At 44.1% G+C, this 19,191-nt stretch overlaps 2 protein-coding genes across 2 annotated transcripts in view; both read right to left on the bottom strand.

Moving 5' to 3' along the window:
• LOC140294994 (protein NLRC3-like) overlaps positions 1 to 19,191 on the bottom strand; it is a 334,914-nt gene that overhangs the window by 5,051 nt on the left and 310,672 nt on the right. The window contains exons 2-8 of the mRNA XM_072379628.1: positions 12,663 to 12,818; positions 10,709 to 10,822; positions 9,633 to 9,711; positions 9,263 to 9,470; positions 7,338 to 9,129; positions 6,608 to 6,781; positions 5,430 to 5,591 (exon numbers count right to left, since the gene is read on the bottom strand). Of these exons, the coding sequence (XP_072235729.1) occupies positions 5,430 to 5,591; positions 6,608 to 6,781; positions 7,338 to 9,129; positions 9,263 to 9,470; positions 9,633 to 9,711; positions 10,709 to 10,822; positions 12,663 to 12,730 (2,597 nt within the window). The 5' untranslated portion in view covers positions 12,731 to 12,818. The remainder of the gene's footprint in view (positions 1 to 5,429; positions 5,592 to 6,607; positions 6,782 to 7,337; positions 9,130 to 9,262; positions 9,471 to 9,632; positions 9,712 to 10,708; positions 10,823 to 12,662; positions 12,819 to 19,191) is intronic.
• LOC140291931 (uncharacterized) overlaps positions 1 to 19,191 on the bottom strand; it is an 82,119-nt gene that overhangs the window by 59,893 nt on the left and 3,035 nt on the right. The gene's annotated exons all lie outside the window — the stretch shown is intronic.

The raw sequence follows: 19,191 nt of genomic DNA, 5'->3' as shown, positions 1-19,191 counted from the left end.
ATATCTGCAACACATATCCAGTCTGGCTATTAAATGTTAAAATGGCTTGCCATAGCGGCAACCATACTGGGCCCTTCAAGGCGCGGTGAGCTCTCTCCACTCACAGCTCAGAGGAGTCCTGGAGCTCCAGACCCTCATGTAGCAAGTGCTCCACATAGCATACCATCGATGTGGACGACTCCTCCACTCCCTCTTTAACTTTGTGTTTTCTGATGTGCTCCCTTCTGGAGCGGCCTCCAAATCTGTCAGCTTTGCATCCAGGTGTATCTGTAGTTTCAGCAGCTCCGTAACTGCTTCTTCAGCCAATTGTATCCCACTTTCGACCTTTTTTCAGCCTCTTCGATTCTCACGTTAGTTTTGTTGAATTCTTCTCGAATCACTTTCAGCTGTTGTCCTTCCCAAACTGCCTCAGTTCTTTCAATATAAGGCCAAGGCCTGCTTCTTCCATCTGCTCCTTGCTGTGGTCCGACTGCATATCATTGTCCTCCATCACGCTGCTAACGTTAGCCGGGGACACCTGGCTAACTTCATCTCTCTCAAATAGCTCCGACTGCATTGACTTTTTCTGCTTTTGTTTAGGCATTCTCGATACCCACAATCCTAAATCTAACTGTACTCTAAGTTTTGGATGTATTCAGGTTGTTGTGGTCAACCTTTAACTCAAAATGTTGGCTGAAAGTTTTCCTATGCTGCCACTGCTGTGCTCTCCAAACTGCTATTATGAGCACCAAATGTTTTCTGCAGTCAGATTAAGGAGATTAAGTTTCTGTCTCTGAATTCAACTCTTCAAGTTTGGACGACGGGCTCACCACCCGTGGGAGGGGCCAAGGGGGTCGGGTGCTATGTGAGCTGGGTAGCAGTCAAAGGCGGAGGCCTTGGCGGTCTGATCCTCGGCTACTGAAGCTAGCTCTTGGGACGTGGAATGTCACCTCTCTGTTGGGGAAGGAGCCGGAGCTGGTGCGCGAGGCTGTGCGGTTCCGGCTAGATATAGTCGGACTCACCTCGACGCACGGCTTGGGCTCTGGAACCAGTCCTCTTGAGAGGGGTTGGACTCTCTTCCACTCTGGAGTTGCCCGTGGTGAGAGGCGCAGAGCAGGTGTGGGCATACTTATTGCCCCCCGGCTGTGTGCTAGTACATTGGGGTTTACCCCAGTGAACGAGAGGGTAGCCTCCCTCCGCCTTCGGGTGGGGGGACGAGTCCTGACTGTTGTTTGTGCCTATGCGCCAAACAGCAGTTCAGAGTACCCACCCTTTTTGGAGTCTCTGGGGGAGGCACTGGAGAGTGCTCCTACCGGAGACTCCCTCGTTCTGCTGGGGGACTTCAATGCTCACGTGGGCAATGACAGTGAGACCTGGAGGGGTGTGATTGGGAGGAACGCCCCCCCCGATCTGAACCAGAGTGGTGTTATGTTGTTGGACTTCTGTGCCAGTCATGGACTGTCCATAACGAACACCATGTTCAAGCATAAGGGTGTCCATATGTGCACTTGGCACCAGGACACCCTTGGCCGCAGTTCGATGATCGACTTTGTGGTTGTATCATCGGACTTGCGGCCGTATGTCCTGGACACTCGGGTGAAGAGAGGGGCGGAGCTGTCAACTGATCACCACCTGGTGGTGAGTTGGCTCCGCTGGTGGGGGAGGATGCCGATCAGACCTGGCAGGCCCAAACGTATTGTGAGGGTCTGCTGGGAGCGTTTGTCAGAATCCCCCGTCAGAAGGAGCTTTAACTCCCACCTCCGGCAGAGCTTATAACCATATCCCGGGGGAGGTGGGGGACATTGAGTCCGAATGGGCCATGTTCCGTGACTCCATTGCCGAGGTAGCTGATCGGAGTTGTGGCCGTAAGGTGGTCGGTGCCTGTCGTGGCGGCAACCCTCGAACCTGCTGGTGGACACCAGTGGTGAGGGAAGCCGTCAAGCTGAAGAAGGAGTCCTATCGGGCCTTTTTCGCCAGTGGGACCCTGGAAGCAGCTGATAGGTACCGACAGGCCAGACGGGCCGCGGCTTCGGCGGTTGCTGAGGCAAAAACTCGGGCCTGGGAGGAGTTCGGTGAGACCATGGAGAACGATTTCCGGACGGCCTCAAAGAGATTCTGGTCCACCATCCGGCGTCTCAGGGGGGGAAGCGGCTCACAGTCAACACTGTTTACAGTGGGGACGGGGCTTTGCTGACCTCAACTAGGGATGTTGTGAGTCGGTGGGGGGAGTACTTCGAGGAACTCCTCAATCCTACCAACACGTGCTCGGAAGAGGCAGAGTCGGAGAGCTCGGAGACGGGGCCTCCCATTTCTGGGGCTGAGGTTGCCGAGGTGGTCAAAAAGCTCCTCGGTGGCAAGGCCCCGGGGGTGGATGAGGTCCGTCCTGAGTTTCTCAAGGCTCTGGATGTTGTAGGGCTGTCTTGGCTGACACGCCTCTGCAGCATTGCATGGACATCGGGGACAGTGCCTCTGGACTGGCAGATTGGGGTGGTGGTCCCCCTCTTTAAAAAGGGGGACCGGAGGGTGTGTTCCAACTATAGGGGTATCACACTCCTCAGCCTCCCTGGTAAGGTCTATTCGGGGGTATTGGAGAGGAGGATCCATCGGATAATCGAGCCTCGGATTCAGGAGATGCAGTGTGGCTTTCGTCCTGGCCGTGGAACAGTGGACCAGCTCTATACCCTCGGCAGGATCCTGGAGGGTGCATGGGAGTTCGCCCAACCAGTCTACATGTGTTTTGTGGACTTGGAGAAAGCGTTCGACCGTGTCCCTCGTGGAGTCCTGTGGGGGGTGCTCCGGGAATATGGAGTGCCGGACCCCTTGATAGGGGCCGTTCGGTCTCTGTATGACCGGTGCCATAGTTTGGTCCGCATTGCCGGCAGTAAGTCGGATACGTTTCCAGTGAGAGTTGGACTCCGTCAGGGCTGCCCTTTGTCACCGATTCTGTTCCTAACTTTTATGGACAGAATTTCTAGGCGGAGCCAGGGCGTTGAGGGTGTCCGATTTGGCGACCTCAGAATCGTGGTTCTGTTAGCGTCGTCAGGCCGTGACCTTCAGCTCTCACTGGAGCGATTTGCAGCCGAGTGTGAAGCGGCTGGGATGAGAATCAGCACCTCCAAATCCGAGACCATGGTTCTCAGCCGGAAAAGGGTGGAATGCTCTCTCCGGGTCGGGAATGAGATCCTTCCCCAAGTGGAGGAGTTCAAGTATCTCGGGGTCTTGTTCACGAGTGAGGGACGAATGGAGCGGGAGATTGACGGGCGGATCGGTGCGGCGTCTGCAGTGTTGCGGGCTCTGCACCGACCCGTCGTTGTGAAGAGAGAGCTGAGCCAGAAGGCGAAGCTCTCTACTTACTGGTCAATCTACGTTCCCATCCTCACCTATGGTCACGAGTTGTGGGTAGTGACCGAAAGAACAAGATCGCGAATACAAGCGGCCGAAATGGGTTTCCTCCGCAGGGTGTCTGGGCTCTCCCTTAGAGATAGGGTGAGAAGCTCAGTCATCCGGGAGGGGCTCGGAGTAGAACCGCTGCTCCTCCGCATTGAGAGGAGTCAGATGAGGTGGCTCGGGCATCTGGTTAGGATGCCCCCTGGACGCCTCCCTGGGGAGGTGTTCCGGGCACGTCCCACTGGGAGGAGACCCCGGGGGAGACCCAGGACACGTTGGAGAGACTATGTCTCTCGGCTGGCCTGGGAACGCCTCGGGGTTCCCCCGGAAGAGCTGGAGGAAGTGGCCGGGGACAGAGACGTCTGGGTTTCTCTGCTCAAGCTGCTGCCCCCGCGACCCGACCCCCGGATAAGCGGCAGATGATGGATGGATGGAAGTTTGGAAGAATTTTCACTTTGATTTTTCACTCATTTCTGAATCCAAACACGAGCTTTAAGAATTCTAATGAAATCACTTCAGTTTCTGACATCATGGTCTCTCCTGATGGTCACATTGTTTCTGCTGACTCCTCCTCTCAGTATGTTTCAGGACAGCCAAACATCCAGATCCTTTTTCAGACCCATTGGTCCATCTGAATGCTGCACAGCCAGCCAGGGGAAGACATTCATCTAGAAAAGTTAGACTAGAAACCCCTCATTCCACCCTCCACACTGAACATTAAAGGCTCAGAATAAGATCAGAGGAGAATCTATAGTCATTGGAAGTATATTATCTGCCAGCTGTTGTGGTTTTATTGATCAGAATCACTCATTTATTTCAGCCTGATCACTTTTCAGGAATCTGAAACAGACTGAAAAGCCTCCAGCCTCTTCCTCTCCTTCCCCCAGTGTCCCTCTCTTCCTGTTTCTCTGGAATTCCTTGGATAGTGTTTATTGGATTGTCCCCCACCTTTTTTTCCTTTTCTTCCTCCCAGCCAGAGATGGGATGAAGAACAACCAAACACAGCTCCAGTTCAACTTTGGTCTACTTGATTCTCATCTGGAAGGATGGTCAGAACCACAGAAGGGCAGAACTCTTCTGTGCGGAGCAGAGAGGATGTACACAGTACAACAGCAACACTGTGGAGACACAGCTACACTTTCTAACACAATGTGACTCATTCTAACAGCTGCCTGAAAAGGATCTGAAGAATGTCCCTTCATATACCCACAGTTCTCCCTTCTGCCCAGCACGGACAAACTGCCCGTTCTGTTAGGAGAAATGAAGCAGAGCTGGACCAGGCTTTGTCTCGGCTGTGGATGGCTTCAGAGAGCTGTGTGGAGAACCAAGGACTGGATCTGGTTCTGATTCTGTGTTTTTATAAGGGTACCAGCTGGTCCACATGTACACATTTCCAGATGTACGGTGAACATGGTTTTATAAATCCTTGTGCTAAGCTAGGCTAACATGTCCTGGACCCATATCTGTATCTGATCCAGGGTCAGAGGACCAACCAGTGTTTATGTTCAACCAGTGTTTCTGCTGTGAGCAAAGGAAAAAGGCTCCTTGTTAGAACAATTATATAGTTATACTATGAGAAAAGCTGCAAGAATAAGAGTTTATGTGATGGGGGAGGCCTCATCCTGTCTTTTGGTTCTCATAATACTATGTAGCAAGCAAAATTGTTTTGACTGAACTCGTCTTCCCAAAACATTAAATGGCTCGTAATGCCTTTTCCCATAACATTGAATGTCCCTTTCCAATAACATTGCGTGGCCAGCAAACATAAACAATATAAATAGCAATAGCACCATTTTGTTAGGGAGACAACTCTGAGCCAGCTTCCTGACAGGTTGTGCGGACTTGTCTCTTTCTTGCAAGAAATAAATGTTTTTTGTTAATCGTATCCAACGACTCTGAGCCTAATTTTGAGAGAATTTTTCTGACACTCCTACATGTGTGATTGTTCATGTAACACTCAGCAGGAAGCAAAAACACAGGGCTGAGTGCAGGACAGAGAACATGTTTCCAGCTCTTCCTCCTCTATCAGACATTGTGTGTGGCTGCAGCAGGCCTCTCCATACCTGAGTTTGTGTGGATCCTTCAGTGCAGCCGTCAGCAGCTTCACTCCTGAGTCTCCTGGATGGTTGTAGCTCAGGTCCAGCTCTCTCAGACGGGAGGGGTTTGAGGTCACAGCTTCAGCCAGAGAAGCACAGCCTTCCTCTGTGATCAGACAGCCTGACAGACTGCAGACACACAAAACAACACAAAAACTCTGAGAGAACTGCTCTGAAACTGAAGCTGGATGTCATCAAATGTTGACCTGATGATGGAACTGAATAAAAGTCAGAGAATCATCAACTACTGTAACTGGTCCCTCTGAGGACGATATGAAACAAATGACATCACAATCTATGAAATGTTGAGAACTGTTCACATGCAGAGAAGCAGAATCCAGTTACTGACTGAAGTCTGTCTGACGCTGCAACTCTGTGGACTGAGTGAGAAACATCTCATAGTTGGAGATTTTCCCAACAGAGCACTTTGTTCTCAGACTGCAGGTTTACTTGTGGTTCCCAGAGTTTCTAAAAGTAGAATGGAAGGCAGAGCCTTCAGGTATCAGGCCCCTCTCTGTTGAACCAGCTGCCAGTTTGGCTTCAGGAAGCAGACACCCTCTCTACCTTTAAGATTAGCCTTAAAACTTTCCTTTCTGATAAAGCTTATAGTTAGGGATGGCCTAACTATAAGCTGATATACGTATAAGTTTCAGGTGACCCTGAAACATCCCATAGTTATGCTGCTATAGGCCCAGACTGCTGGGGGAGCTCCCATGATGCACCTCTCCTCCCTCTGCTCTCTTTACTCTCCATGTTCATATGACATCATTGTTGTCATTAACTTGTGTTTCTCTTCCTCAGCAGGTATCTCTGGCCTGGTGTTATGGTGGTTTGATGCTCACATTTAGAGGAAAAAACAGCTCATATTTCTGTAAAGTAGTTTATTTTGGGTATGTGATGGATCTGTGTTTTAGGACAGATCTACAGGAATGGAAAGGAGTTCAAGTAAAAGAGCACTTTGGCATTTCTTAAAACTGTGTGTGTTATATTTCGTTATCTTCATAATCAGAGTTATTTAAGCCAGATAATCAAAAGGCAGAACAGATTAACCTGTTTCATTGATCAAGGTACCTGGAAGCTGTTTTTTTCATCCATTTAAGCCAAAATTATATCAGTTCTCAGCTGAAAAGTTCATGAATCCTTACCTGAGTGTTTCCAGTCTGCAGTTTGGACTCTTCAGTCCAGCAGAAAGCTGCTTCACTCCTGAATCCTGCAGGTTGTTGTTACTCAGGCCCAGTTCTGTCAGACTGGAGGACTGGGAGCTGAGAGCTGAGGACAGAGCTCCACAGCTTCTCTCTGAGAGGTTACAGCCACTCAGTCTGAGGACGAAATTAGATGGAAGGAAATAACTTAATCCATTAATCAAACTACAATCGTATTTGATTAGTGGAAGAGTTATGTTTCCCTGTTTGATTCTGTTTATTTGTCCATGGATATGAAATATTTAAATAAAATAAAATAAGCTAAACATAGTTTTTAGAGTTTCTCATGTTCAAACACAAGAAAACAGACAGTAAAACTAAATTTACATCTGTCTAATTCACATTGATTGTTTGAGTTAGTTCAGCCAGATAACTAACTAATGAGATGGGAGCAAATAAATAAATAAATTCATTAATTAATCAATTAAAATAATTAATTCTTCAATTGATAAATAACTGTCACCATGTTCTTCCTCAGAGGAACTGCTGAGTTTCTATTTTCAACAAAGTATCATCTCACATCACTTGTAAGATGATATTTTGTTGTGAAATGACACTTTATAAATAAACTGAAGTTAATTTGAAACTGAGTTTAACGCTGAATCTGCTGTTTTTCTCCAGTTAATAAGTAAAAGATGTATTTAAAAATAAATATGTCTATGTTTCTACTTACAGAGCTTTGTTGGAGGCTTTGACCACTGGCAGCAGCCTCAGAAGAGCCTCCTCTGAAGCAGAGTATTTCTTCAGGTCAAACACATCCAGATATTTTCCTGATGACAGTAAGATGAAGTCCAGAGCTGACCACTGAGCAGGAGACAGTTTATCTGTGGAGAGACTTCCTGAACTCAGGGACTGTTGGATCTCCTCCACTAGAGAACGATCATTCAGTTCATTCAGACAGTGGAACAGATTGATGCTTCTCTCTGCAGACAGATTCTCACTGATCTTCTTCTTGATGTAATCGACTGTTTCCTGATTGGTCTGTGAGCTACTTCCTGTCTGTGTCAGCAGGCCTCGTAGGAGACTCTGACTGGTCTGCAGTGAAAGACCCAGGAGGAAGCGGAGGAACAGGTCCAGGTGTCCATTTGGACTCTGTAAGGCCTTGTTCACAGCTCTCTGATTGAGCTTTATTAGTTTTGGTCTCTTAAAAAATGAAGGCCTCTTGGATCGTTCATCTTCTCCCATCAGAATGATTCCAGAGTTGATGATGGTCAGATGGACATGAAGAGCAGCCAGAAACTCCTGAACACTCAGATGGATGAAGCAGAACACCTTCTCCTGGTACAGCCCTCTCTCCTCTTTAAAGATCTGTGTGAACACTCCTGAGTACACTGAGGCTGCTGAGATATCGATGCCACATTCTGTCAGGTCTGATTCATAGAAGATCAGGTTTCCTTTCTGCAGCTGCTCAAAAGCCACTTTTCCCAGAGACTTAATCATCTTCCTGCTCTCTGGACTCCAGTGTGGATCTGTCTCAGCTCCTCCATCATACTTGACCTTCTTCACTTTGACCTGAACCACCAGGAAGTGGATGTACATCTCAGTTAGGGTCTTGGGCAGCTCTCCTACCTCTCTGGTTTTCAACACATCCTCCAGAACTGTAGCAGTGATCCAGCAGAAGACTGGGATGTGGCACATGATGTGGAGGCTTCGTGATGTCTGGATGTGGGAGATGATGCTGCTGGCCTGCTTCTTATCTCTGAATCTCTTCCTGAAGTACTCCTCCTTCTGTGGGTCAGTGAACCCTCTGACCTCTGTCACCATGCCAACACAGTCAAGAGGGATCTGATTGGCTGCTGCAGGTCGTGTGGTTATCCATAGGCGAGCAGAGGGAAGCAGTTTCCCCCTGATGAGGTTTGTCAGCAGCACATCCACTGAGGTGGACTCTGTAACATCAGTCAGGGGCTCCTTGTTGTGGAAGTCCAGAGGAAGTCGACACTCATCCAGACCGTCAAAGATGAACACAACCTGGAACTCTTCAAAGCTGCAGATTCCTGCTTCTTTGGTTTCAGTAAAGAAGTGATGAACAAGTTCCACCAAGCTGAACTTTTTCTCTTTCAGCACATTCAGCTCTCTGAAAGTGAATGGAAACATGAACTGGATGTCCTGGTTGGCTTTGCCTTCAGCCCAGTCCAGAGTGAACTTCTGTGTTAAGACTGTTTTCCCAATGCCAGCCACTCCCTTTGTCATCACTGTTCTGATTGGTTCATCTCTTCCAGGTGGGAGTTTAAAGATGTCTTCTTGTCTGATGGTTGTTTCTGCTCTGTCTGCTTTCCTGGATGCTGTTTCAATCTGTCTGACCTCATGTTCATCATTGACCTCTCCAATCCCTCCCTCTGTGATGTAGAGCTCTGTGTAGATCTGATTCAGAAGGGTTGGGTTTCCTGCTTTAGAAATCCCCTCAAACACACACTGAAACTTCTTCTTCAGAGCAGATTTAAGTTTACGTCCACAAAATGCAGGTTCTGAATGAAGACAACAAATGACATTTCGACCCTGTAAAGAATGAGTATTTGAACATGTGTCGTTCTGTGTGTTGAGACATCAGTAAATGTGTCATTTATCCAGCAGGTTAAATCTTTAGAGAAATCCTCTTACTGCTCTGCAGACGGTCAGCCAGCTCCCCCTGCTTCATTCTCCTCAGGAAGTGAACTGTGATCTTCACTAATGCCTCTCTGCTGCTCCTCTGCTCTTCATCCTCATTCTCCCTCTGACTCTCTAAGCATTGTGGGTACTCTGGACTCAGAACCTTCTGGATCTTTTTCAGCTCCTCCTTCACAAAAGTGACCATGTTGTCCTCCAGCAGCTGGAACAGAATACTATATGAATGAGCCAATCAGACTGAAATCATGGAGCCAAACATCAGATCCATGTTGGACACACTGACAATCCACTGGTCTACAAAGTGCAGCATGGAGATGACTGTGAACAGAATAGATGGAAAAGTAGTTGTTGTACATGTACAGACCATAAATATGGAGTCCAGCTGTGTTTGATGCTGCTGGGCAGACTGACCACTGGGAACCTCTGAGCTCTGCTGGTCCACTCTGTGGAGGAATCATGAAGAATGAGCTCACATTCTGTCTGTCCACACAGAGACAAACACAAGGTAAAGCTCCATGAAGTGATGTGTGGATGTGAACAGTGAATCAGAGGACTCCCTGTAGTGGGAAAGCTTTACTAGTCCTGCTGATCCCACTGAGAATCAACAGCTCAGTCTGCAGCTGCTTGGAGCTTTCAGCTCACTTTGGTTGGGTCCAACAGCTCTCAGCAACCCCTTCAGAAAGCTTTCCCTCCCTGCTGAAGTGCCCTGGAGCAAGGCAGCCAGAGCCAGTGTGTGCTTGGATCAGACTGGTTGTACTGGGCAGCTCGCAGTGTGAAGGCTTCAGACGATGACTGCACAACATCATTTGATGATTATTTCCCAAATACAGGAGACAAAATTTAATTGTAGACATGTCAGCTTTAAACTAAATCAAGGAGCAGCATCCCAGTTATTATATAGGAGGGTTGTAAAGAACTTTTGAGGAGCTCAGAATCCCAGAATTGCTTTTTCTACACTGATGTTACACCACAAGATCAGAGGAGGAAACATCTTCTCTGAAGGCGATGACTTTCATTTGCTCTTTAATTTATAAGTTAAATATATCTCTACATAGTTTCTATTCAGGCCACATAATGTTAAAGTGAACCTCCTGGTGATCTCCCACCTATTCCTTCTTTCTAAGTTCATTCCTGCTTTCAGTGTTCTGATGTTCATCACACACTACCCTTCTGAAATGGATCTTCCACAGTAATACCATGACACTGATATACGTTTCTAGCTCCTCATAAATGTAGATTTATGTTCCTCTGTGTGTTGGGTGTTTCTCATAGTTCCCTCCCACTTGATCTATGAAGGTACGATCATTAATAACATTTCCCTTTAGAAATTCATTAATTATTGCTTACTGCTACAGACCAAAGAACAGTGAACTTCCACAGCAATATGGACTCTTTCCTCCTTCAACATGGACTCTGTTACAACATTTACACTCAGCTAACCTGTTAAAGGATGGATGTTGGTCTGATTTGAAGTCAAGAGGAAGACTCTTTGACCGGTCGCTCTTAAAGGACACACAGCTGGGCACAGGTTCATGTTTGGATCTCTGATGGAGCCTGAGAGAAAAACATTTGTTCTATTAAAACTCACAAATTTCCTGAAATTCAACCACAGTAAAAACACTGTTTTAATAAAGACTGAGACCATAAATATAATTACAGACCTGGTGGATCAAATTATTAACAAATATGAATAAAGGATTAAAACATCAAAGATCTGAAGCATTATAACTAATTCATTTTAAACCAATAATGTCTTCCTTTGACCAGTGACTCTTCCAGGACACACAGCTGTAATCAGCTCCGAGTCTCTGATGGACTCTGACAGAAAAACACTTATTTTATTTGTTGCGGCTTTCCTATTCGTGTAAAGCCGCTTGAGAGGATGAGAATAGGTCCTGTATGTTTTGAATGACACGCTGATGCTCAGTTATACACGGTGGGTCCAGGTAAGTTTCAGAATACTTAATCATAAACAAAAGATTAGAAGTGGCCTTCCAATTACATGTGCAACATTTGATTGATTAAAGTGCACAACTTTTGCGCTTGTATCAAAGCAACATAACTAAACTAAAAGTGGTCAACAAAAATTACGGCTACCTGGCTCGCCTCTCTCCTCTCTAGTGCAGGTGATTCAGCGCCTATTATTACCTATGACACACATGTGACCCAAACCCCACATATCACCGTGGCAACCAAATCAAACAAATAAAAACCCAAATAATCATAAGCAAAACAACATATGGCTCCTACATTATTAAAACAGACATGTTCAGGAAAAGTCTCCTTCCCCGTTTCATCAAACTCAGAAATACATGATGACTGAAAAAACAGGATACTTTCAATTGATCAGACTCCCAGAAAAAAACATGAATATTGTGTCCATGGAGACTCGTCTCTTTATAAGAGAAGCATCCAATGAGGTAAAGCCTTTTACAGCCCTGATAAGAGATCCAGATCAGTCTCCAGGTGAGAATCCTCTAAAGATCCTCCTTTAAATCTTTGACCACAGGAAGTGATCAGCAGCTCTGCTGCAAGTCTTTAATGGAGCATCTCTCATTCCCATCAGGAATGCCACAACAGAGGAAATCCAGAGACTAGGGACAGACAGGAAGAACTAAATGGATGAATAAACAGCTAACATGCAGGGTTTATGTTCCAAAGACATGTCAGCTTCAAACTAAATCATGGAGCAGCATCCCAGTTATTATCTGGGAGGGTCGTAAAGAACTCTTGAGGAGCTCAGAACCCCAGAATTGCTTAATCTACATTGATGTTACACCACCAGATCAGAGGAGGAAACATCTTCTCTGAAGGCGATCACTTTCATTTGCTCTTTAATTTATAAGTTAAATGTATCTCCACTTAGTTTCTATTCAGGCCACATAATCTTAAAGTGAACCTCCTGGTGATCTCCCACCTATTCCTTCTCTCTGAGGGTTCATTCCTGCTTTCAGTGTTCTGATGTTCATCACACACCACCCTTCTGAAATGGATCTTCCACAGTAATACCATGACACTGATTTACGTTTCTAGCTCCTCATAAATGTAGATTTATGTTCCTGTGTTGTGTTGGGTGTTTCTCATAGTTCCCTCAGACTTGATCTATGAAGGTACGATCATTAATACGATAATTAATGGACTCTTTCCTCCTTCAACATGGACACTGTCACAACATTTACACTCAGCTCACCTCTGAAAGGATGGATGTTGGTCTGATTTGAAGTCATAATAACGACCCATTGACCAGTCGCTCTTAAAGGACACACAGCTAGGTTCAGGTTCAGGTTCAGGTTCAGGTTCTGGTTGGTTGCTGTGAATAAAGGTGGTTTGGTGATGTGAGTGCTGAGCTCTGACATGGAGAAGAGTCATGGACAGTTAGAGATGGTCATCTCACCTCTGAGCTTTGCTCTGGCTCTCATGTTCCCCACACAGAGTGGTTTTAGTGTCCTCACACTGATCCATGCTGCTGAATTCACATCAGCTCACACACACTTTCTACCTTCATCTGCAGAGGAAACACAAATCATTCATCTGCACATCAACTCAAATCCTCATTTCCATCATTTTGGCTGTAAAAAGAGCAGCTGCTGTACCTCCATCAGTCCGGCATGGAGCTACCACCCAGCACACTCATGATGACGATGGACCATTACGTACATTTACTGACATGAAACAGGACGGAAATCAACTGATTTAACGTCTGAACCAGAAACTGACTAATATGCTGTTAATAACAGAACCTTCTACCCTGGGAAGGTTCCATCTTTGTCTGTAGGTTCCGTCTTATGTTTAAAAGTACAAATAAAATGTCTCTGATAAAAACTTGAATGAAACGTTTGAACCTTTAGTTGAATTCAACAAACAAAAAGAAACAAAGGTGAAGGATTATTACTCACATATAAAGGAAAGGAAAAAGCTGAATAAAACATCACAAACTGATCCATAAAGTAGACAGAACATCTGAATCTACTCCATTTCATCATTAGACAATATTAGTGGATTATATGTTCCATCAGAGCTGCACACAGCTTCATAACTGACTACAGTCAGACACATTTAACTGACGTTCATGTTATTTTATTCTGAAAGGTGACACAGGAAGCAGCAGGAAGCTGCTGTGTCTGACTGTAATGGAGGAGCTGACGGTTTCATTCTATGAAGATCAGTTCTTCATGTAGAAAACAAACATCATCAGCTGATCATCGTGTTGTTTGATTCCAGTTCATCAATAATCTGATAATCATGTAGATTTGTCTTAAAACTCAAAAGGGATCAAAGTTTGTTCTGAAATAAGAAGTGACCATGTCCCCCAAACATTACAGAGCAGAAACAAACAGCTTACAGGTTACAGGAAACCGTTCTGTTGTCATCAGAGAGTCAAAGCAGATGAGGCTGGAATGCAGCATCAATCAGATCCGGCCTCTCCCAGAACATAACATCACTGTGTGTAAAGTCATCCTCAGCTCAACTCATTTTTCCAGCCCATGAATTTGATTAACTGAGGACTTAAAATTGAAAACGTTCCTAATCCAGGTTTACCTTCAGCTGAACAGCAGCAACAAGTCTCTGAAGGTCACAATAACTTTCTATGATGCCTTAACAAGCGTTTCTGTGAAGAGATGCAGAGCAATAAAAGATTCACTGATCTCCTCTGAAATGGAAGAAATGCAAAGTTGAAACATGAAAATTGTTGAGGAAAGCTAAAGTTCTTTAAGTAGAGTAAATGTAGCTTATTGCTTCCAACACATGAAGTTACAGAACCAGACAAACACTCAGAAACTGAGCCAGATGCTGTGCTAACAGCCAGAATTCAGCACACTGCGGGCTGGGCTTACAGTGGATGCTCTTTGCTCAGGTAAAAGCTACAAATCCTAGAAAAGCTCAGATAAAGTTCTGCAGTGACTGTATCTGCCAATCAACAAGCCAGTGTTGTTCTGAAATATGATTCTTTGCTAAGTCTGACCCTCTTTGGTCTGTAGTTAACCTATTACAGCACTGTCAGATGCATTCAGCTGGACTTCTGCTCAGTGGGTGTTATAGGGGGATAAATCCTTCACAAAGACTTTCCACAATCTTAGAATCTGTTAAAAATTAACTTTCCATCTGCTTTTTTAAACTTACAGTGGACAGGCGTGTAGAAATGGACTGAAACGTGGTTTTAGAGACCATTCTTACAGTGGATGCTTAAAAATTGTCCCTGAAGGTTAGTATGCAGGGTTCCTGCTCAGAAAAGAGCCAAAATCAGAAACAAATGAACTAAAATCCAAAGCAGCTCGACGTCGGTTTCATGTCCTCTGCTGCAGAACGACTGTGGACATAAAACTCTGAAACTAAACTCATTGCTAATCCTTCAGGTTTACTGAGAAAACACAAAGCCAGGTTCTCCAAATCCTTCCCATCTTTTCAAGAATTTAAAACTGAAATCAACTCTTTAAATTGATATAGGAATGTTAGGAAATGGTCTCTTAATGCCAATATTGTGTAAGAACTTGTCTAATGGTTTTCATTATTAATGAAATGTATGCATGTAACAGTCCCTTGTTGTTATGTTATGTTTATGCATTTAGCAGACGCTTTTATCCAAAGCGACTTACAGATAGGGTAAGGGGGTCTTGCCTAAGGACCCCTACTGGGGGTTGTAGAATCTGTCAGCTAATCTATAAATGATCATATATATGATTTGGTGCCTGTTTTCAATACTTCGCTTTGTTAATGAAAAACATTTTTATTGTAACATTGGTTTTAATTACACCATTATCACTAATATGTTACATTATATTTTTATTATTTATTTCAGTAAAATGTATTACATTATCAATGTGCTGATGACAGGGTGTGACTTTGTTTCAATCATTTTGGTTATAACTTATAAATGAAAGAGCAAATGAAATTCGTCGCCTTCGGAGAAGATGTTTCCTCCTCTGATCTGGTGGTGTAACATAAATGTAGAAAAATTAATTCTGGGGTTCTGAGCTCCTCAAGAGTTCCTTTACAACCCTCCCAGATAATAACTGGGATGCTGCTCCATGTTTTAGTTTGAAGCTGACATGTAACAAGAACTCAGTGTTTAAGCCTGGGTCATCTTTATAGTCTGCTGCTGCTCTTATTCCACATATTTTACTCACTCAGTAACACAAAAAGTAACACATGTTGTGCACGGCACTGGTCCCACAGTTACAGTTTCACAGTTACAGTTTTACAGAGACAGCAGTGAATCAACAGAAAGGACGATGCTGCAGATTGTGTCTGTTTCTGCTTGAACTAAGCTTCCAACAGCAGATATTATTGTCAAACATTAAAAATAGTTTCCGTTACCTTCAGACGGAGAATTTCACGGAGCAAATAATCTGCGTCACAAAAAGATGGAAGTTTAGTGGAAAGAGAAACTAAACTCTGAAAGACACACCCAGAAAGGCGTTTTGCCGGAAATTAACATCCTAACCAGTTCAGTTTAAAGTTTAACTCTGTTTAACTATGCAGGAGAAATGTTAACATCTGAATGATTGATGGACTTTACACAGCCCGGCATCACTGTGAAACTGTTCAACTGTAAAACAAATACCAAGAAAACTGATCTTTTCCTGATAAGTTCAGGAAACTTTAGTGATATTAAGTAACTTCCCTCAAACAGATCGGTCAACATGTCTCGTAGTGAAGTTACTGCATAAAGTCTCATATCATATTCAAAGTTTACTTTCATAAACTAAAAAGAGATTTTTTTGTCACTCTGCATGTTTTTTTTCTCCATCAGGTGACTCTATGGGTTTGTCTTGTCTTTGTATGGTTTACTTTTACAGTGATTTCACAGATTCAACCTCCTGCTGTGTGTATTGTGAGTATTGATGTTTATTATAACAGTTACTGATTAGGCACAAGTACGGAGGAAATTATTTTAGTGTTTTCACAGACAACCCTTGCTTTATCTTGGAATAAATCTATAATTTGAAAAGATAAAAGGGTAAGAAAATGATTTCCTGGTGCAGGAGCTACTGATACTGCAGCCCCTCTGTGAGCTGTTGCCCTTCAGGCAGATTTCATGTAAATGTTCTTGTGTCATAACTGAAGGTAACTTAGTGGCCAATATAGATACATCCCAGGTCCCCAAAGAATGATGAAACAGTTTGATCAGAAGGTGAACACAATGATATTTCATGGGTAAAATACTCAAATTTCATATCATTTTTGGATTTCCAGTCATAACATCAGTGAGTCCTTTAAAACAGATGCCTGTGTTTTCTTTAACTCCACATTGTTCTGAGACTGAGTCAGAGGAGGAGGAGTCTGACAGCTTCAGATGCTTCATCTCCTCTTTCAAACCCTCCATCTTATTGTCTCAGATTACAGAGATATTTCCCTCTCTGAAGGCAACCATCAGTGGTGGTTCTGGGTCCTCTTCTTCTTATTTCCTTCTTTTACTGAACTGGGCACCTGACGACTTTCTTGACCTTTTATATTCCATCCTTCATTGAACATGCACTTGACTTGCTCTGTGAAAAGCCTCTGACGTAATCTGCGTCTGTCTTCTTCTTCTGCATGATATGCTGTATGGTTTCAGCTTGTTACATATTGTTGGAACTAGAAAAACCCAAACAGTCGAATCTGTATATTCAGCTATAAAAGTAACTGAATACTTTTTTTTTTCTTCCTCTCGTGCGCCCTTTCACAGATTACGCCCTGGGTTGATTTCCCACTTTGATCATTGCAAAAACCGCCCCTGGCAACCATCCAAGTTACCAGGTAGCTGTTACCCTAACAGTGCCTGTGAGCAGCTGCTCATGTGGAACGTCCTGTAGTGCACTGCGTCGGCTGCATTCCTGGCTGTGTCAAACAATGTCAATTGAAAAAGACGAGCTTCAGCCTCTGAGTCACAGCAGAGTGATAGAGCCATGTGCCAGCCTTTAAAAACAGACGGCATTCTTTGCTTCCATCAACCAAGTAACTCGCAATTGGAGCCATTTTTTTTTCTTGTTAATGCTGTAAATATGCTGTTACTGTGCAAACCTGTGATAGTTGTTGTACTGTATTTAAAAAAACAGACTGAAATAATAATAATGAATAGTTTCTCAGCCTTTGATAGCTGTTTGTGAAGTTTTGTGCTTGTGCGCTACGTTCACTCACATCCTGTTCCTCTCTGGGGGCTAAGCCCCCCCGTCCTTAAGACCTAGTGACGCCCCTGACATCAACTCAAATCCTCCTTCCTTTTAAGGGTTAACATGTTGCTGAATAACTTTTATCTTTTGTAGGATCTACTCTTTCATTCTCAACCATTCTAAGAATTTGGTTAGATTTTCATCACCAGGAGCAGCTCTTTACAGAATTTTTATGAATGCAGTCCCTGATCTTTAACATCTCCTCTAAACTGACTTTTAGACACTTCAGAGTTTCTTCTCCTGCAGACACCTGAAAAACAGCAGCATTTGTGCTCTGAATGTAATGAATAAATATCAACAACAGAAACTAAAGGATGATTTAAAGAATGATTTCAGTCTGAATGTGAAGTCTGACTGAAAGAGCAGCAGAATCCCACACTGCAGGTTGTGATTGGTCCAACTGGATCCTGCAGCACAATGCAGGAAGTGAAAAGACTGAACCACAATGAACACTAAACACCTTCATACATACACTGCATCACAGCTTCATAACGGAAGGTCTGACAGGAAGCTGCTCTTTCTGACTTTAAAGGTGGAGACGACACTTTGATTCCAGGAAATAAAAACATGAAGCAGTTTGTTTGAGAAGGAAACAAACAAACAAAAAACCATCAGCTGATCATCATGTTGATTGATTCCAGTTAATCAATAATCTGATAATCATCTATATTTGTTTTCAAACACAAACTGATCAAAGTTTGCTCTGAAATAAGAAGTGAACATGTTCTCCAACATTACAGAGCAGAAACAAACAGGAAAGTTTGAACTTACAGATTGTTCAGAGCTAAAGAAGGAGAAGAGTCTCTGCTCGATAGACTGAGACGCAGGTGAGCTGCTTCCTGGAACCAGTCAGAGCAGAGTCCACCTGTGATGGAGGCAGGACTGATAGAAGCTGTCTGACCAGTGGAGCTAAAACACATCTCCAAGTTACTGAACAACAAAGTCTGAACTTTGTACTGCTGTTCTATCTGAATGATCCAACCTCTAAATTCCACTCATGAACACGTCTGTGCTTTCTGTAGGGCTGTCTCAGGTGTGTTCAGGTGTGACTGATGATTTCTGACTCTCCTTCAGGGGCTGCTAAAGTACACAGAACCTCTTTTTAAGTAGAGGCACATATACTTTTGTAAAAATTTACCTAAAATACTTTGTCAAAAATAAAAGTTCTGCTTCAACTTAAAAAGTACAGGTTCTGAAATGTACTTTTTTGGTCTAAAAGTCCAAAGTAACCTGTTTAAGGGGAATTTCAACAGCTCTGTGAATGCAAAGCTAACTGAACCTCACATCATCACCTTTATTCAACCAGGAAGTCTAACTGAGATCAGAGAGCTAATGCGAGAGTGTTTGGATCATTATCTGATCTGAGGAATCTTAATCTTTGTCTGAGCTAAGCAGGGTTGGTCCTGGTTAGGACTTGGACGGGAGACCACCTGGGAATACCAGCTGTAAGGTTTTTCTCTTCTCTCTATAACCTGCAGGGGGCGCTGGCACACTTCACATCCACAATCAAATCAATTCACCAGAAAGCTTCTTTTTTTCCAACAAATTCTCCAGAAACTGGAAGTGATCAATGCTGGATCATCACTGGAATCACACAGTCTTAAAGTGGAGCTTCTTCTTCTTCTGTTTCTATGCAGCTGAACACTCACATCATGATGATGACTGACATGTGTAGAAATCCTGCTCTTCAGCACATTTCATTTCACATCCAATGAGGTTTAAAGTTCCCATTTTTCAGCTTTGATGCTGCTTCCACATCTCTTATTGTCTGTA

This window comes from Leuresthes tenuis, unplaced genomic scaffold, assembly GCF_036924035.1.
Source record: "Leuresthes tenuis unplaced genomic scaffold, fLeuTen1.0.hap1 SCAF_1, whole genome shotgun sequence".
In the NCBI taxonomy this organism is placed as follows: Eukaryota; Metazoa; Chordata; class Actinopteri; order Atheriniformes; family Atherinopsidae; genus Leuresthes; species Leuresthes tenuis.
This window is presented reverse-complemented; position numbering and strand designations above follow the sequence as displayed.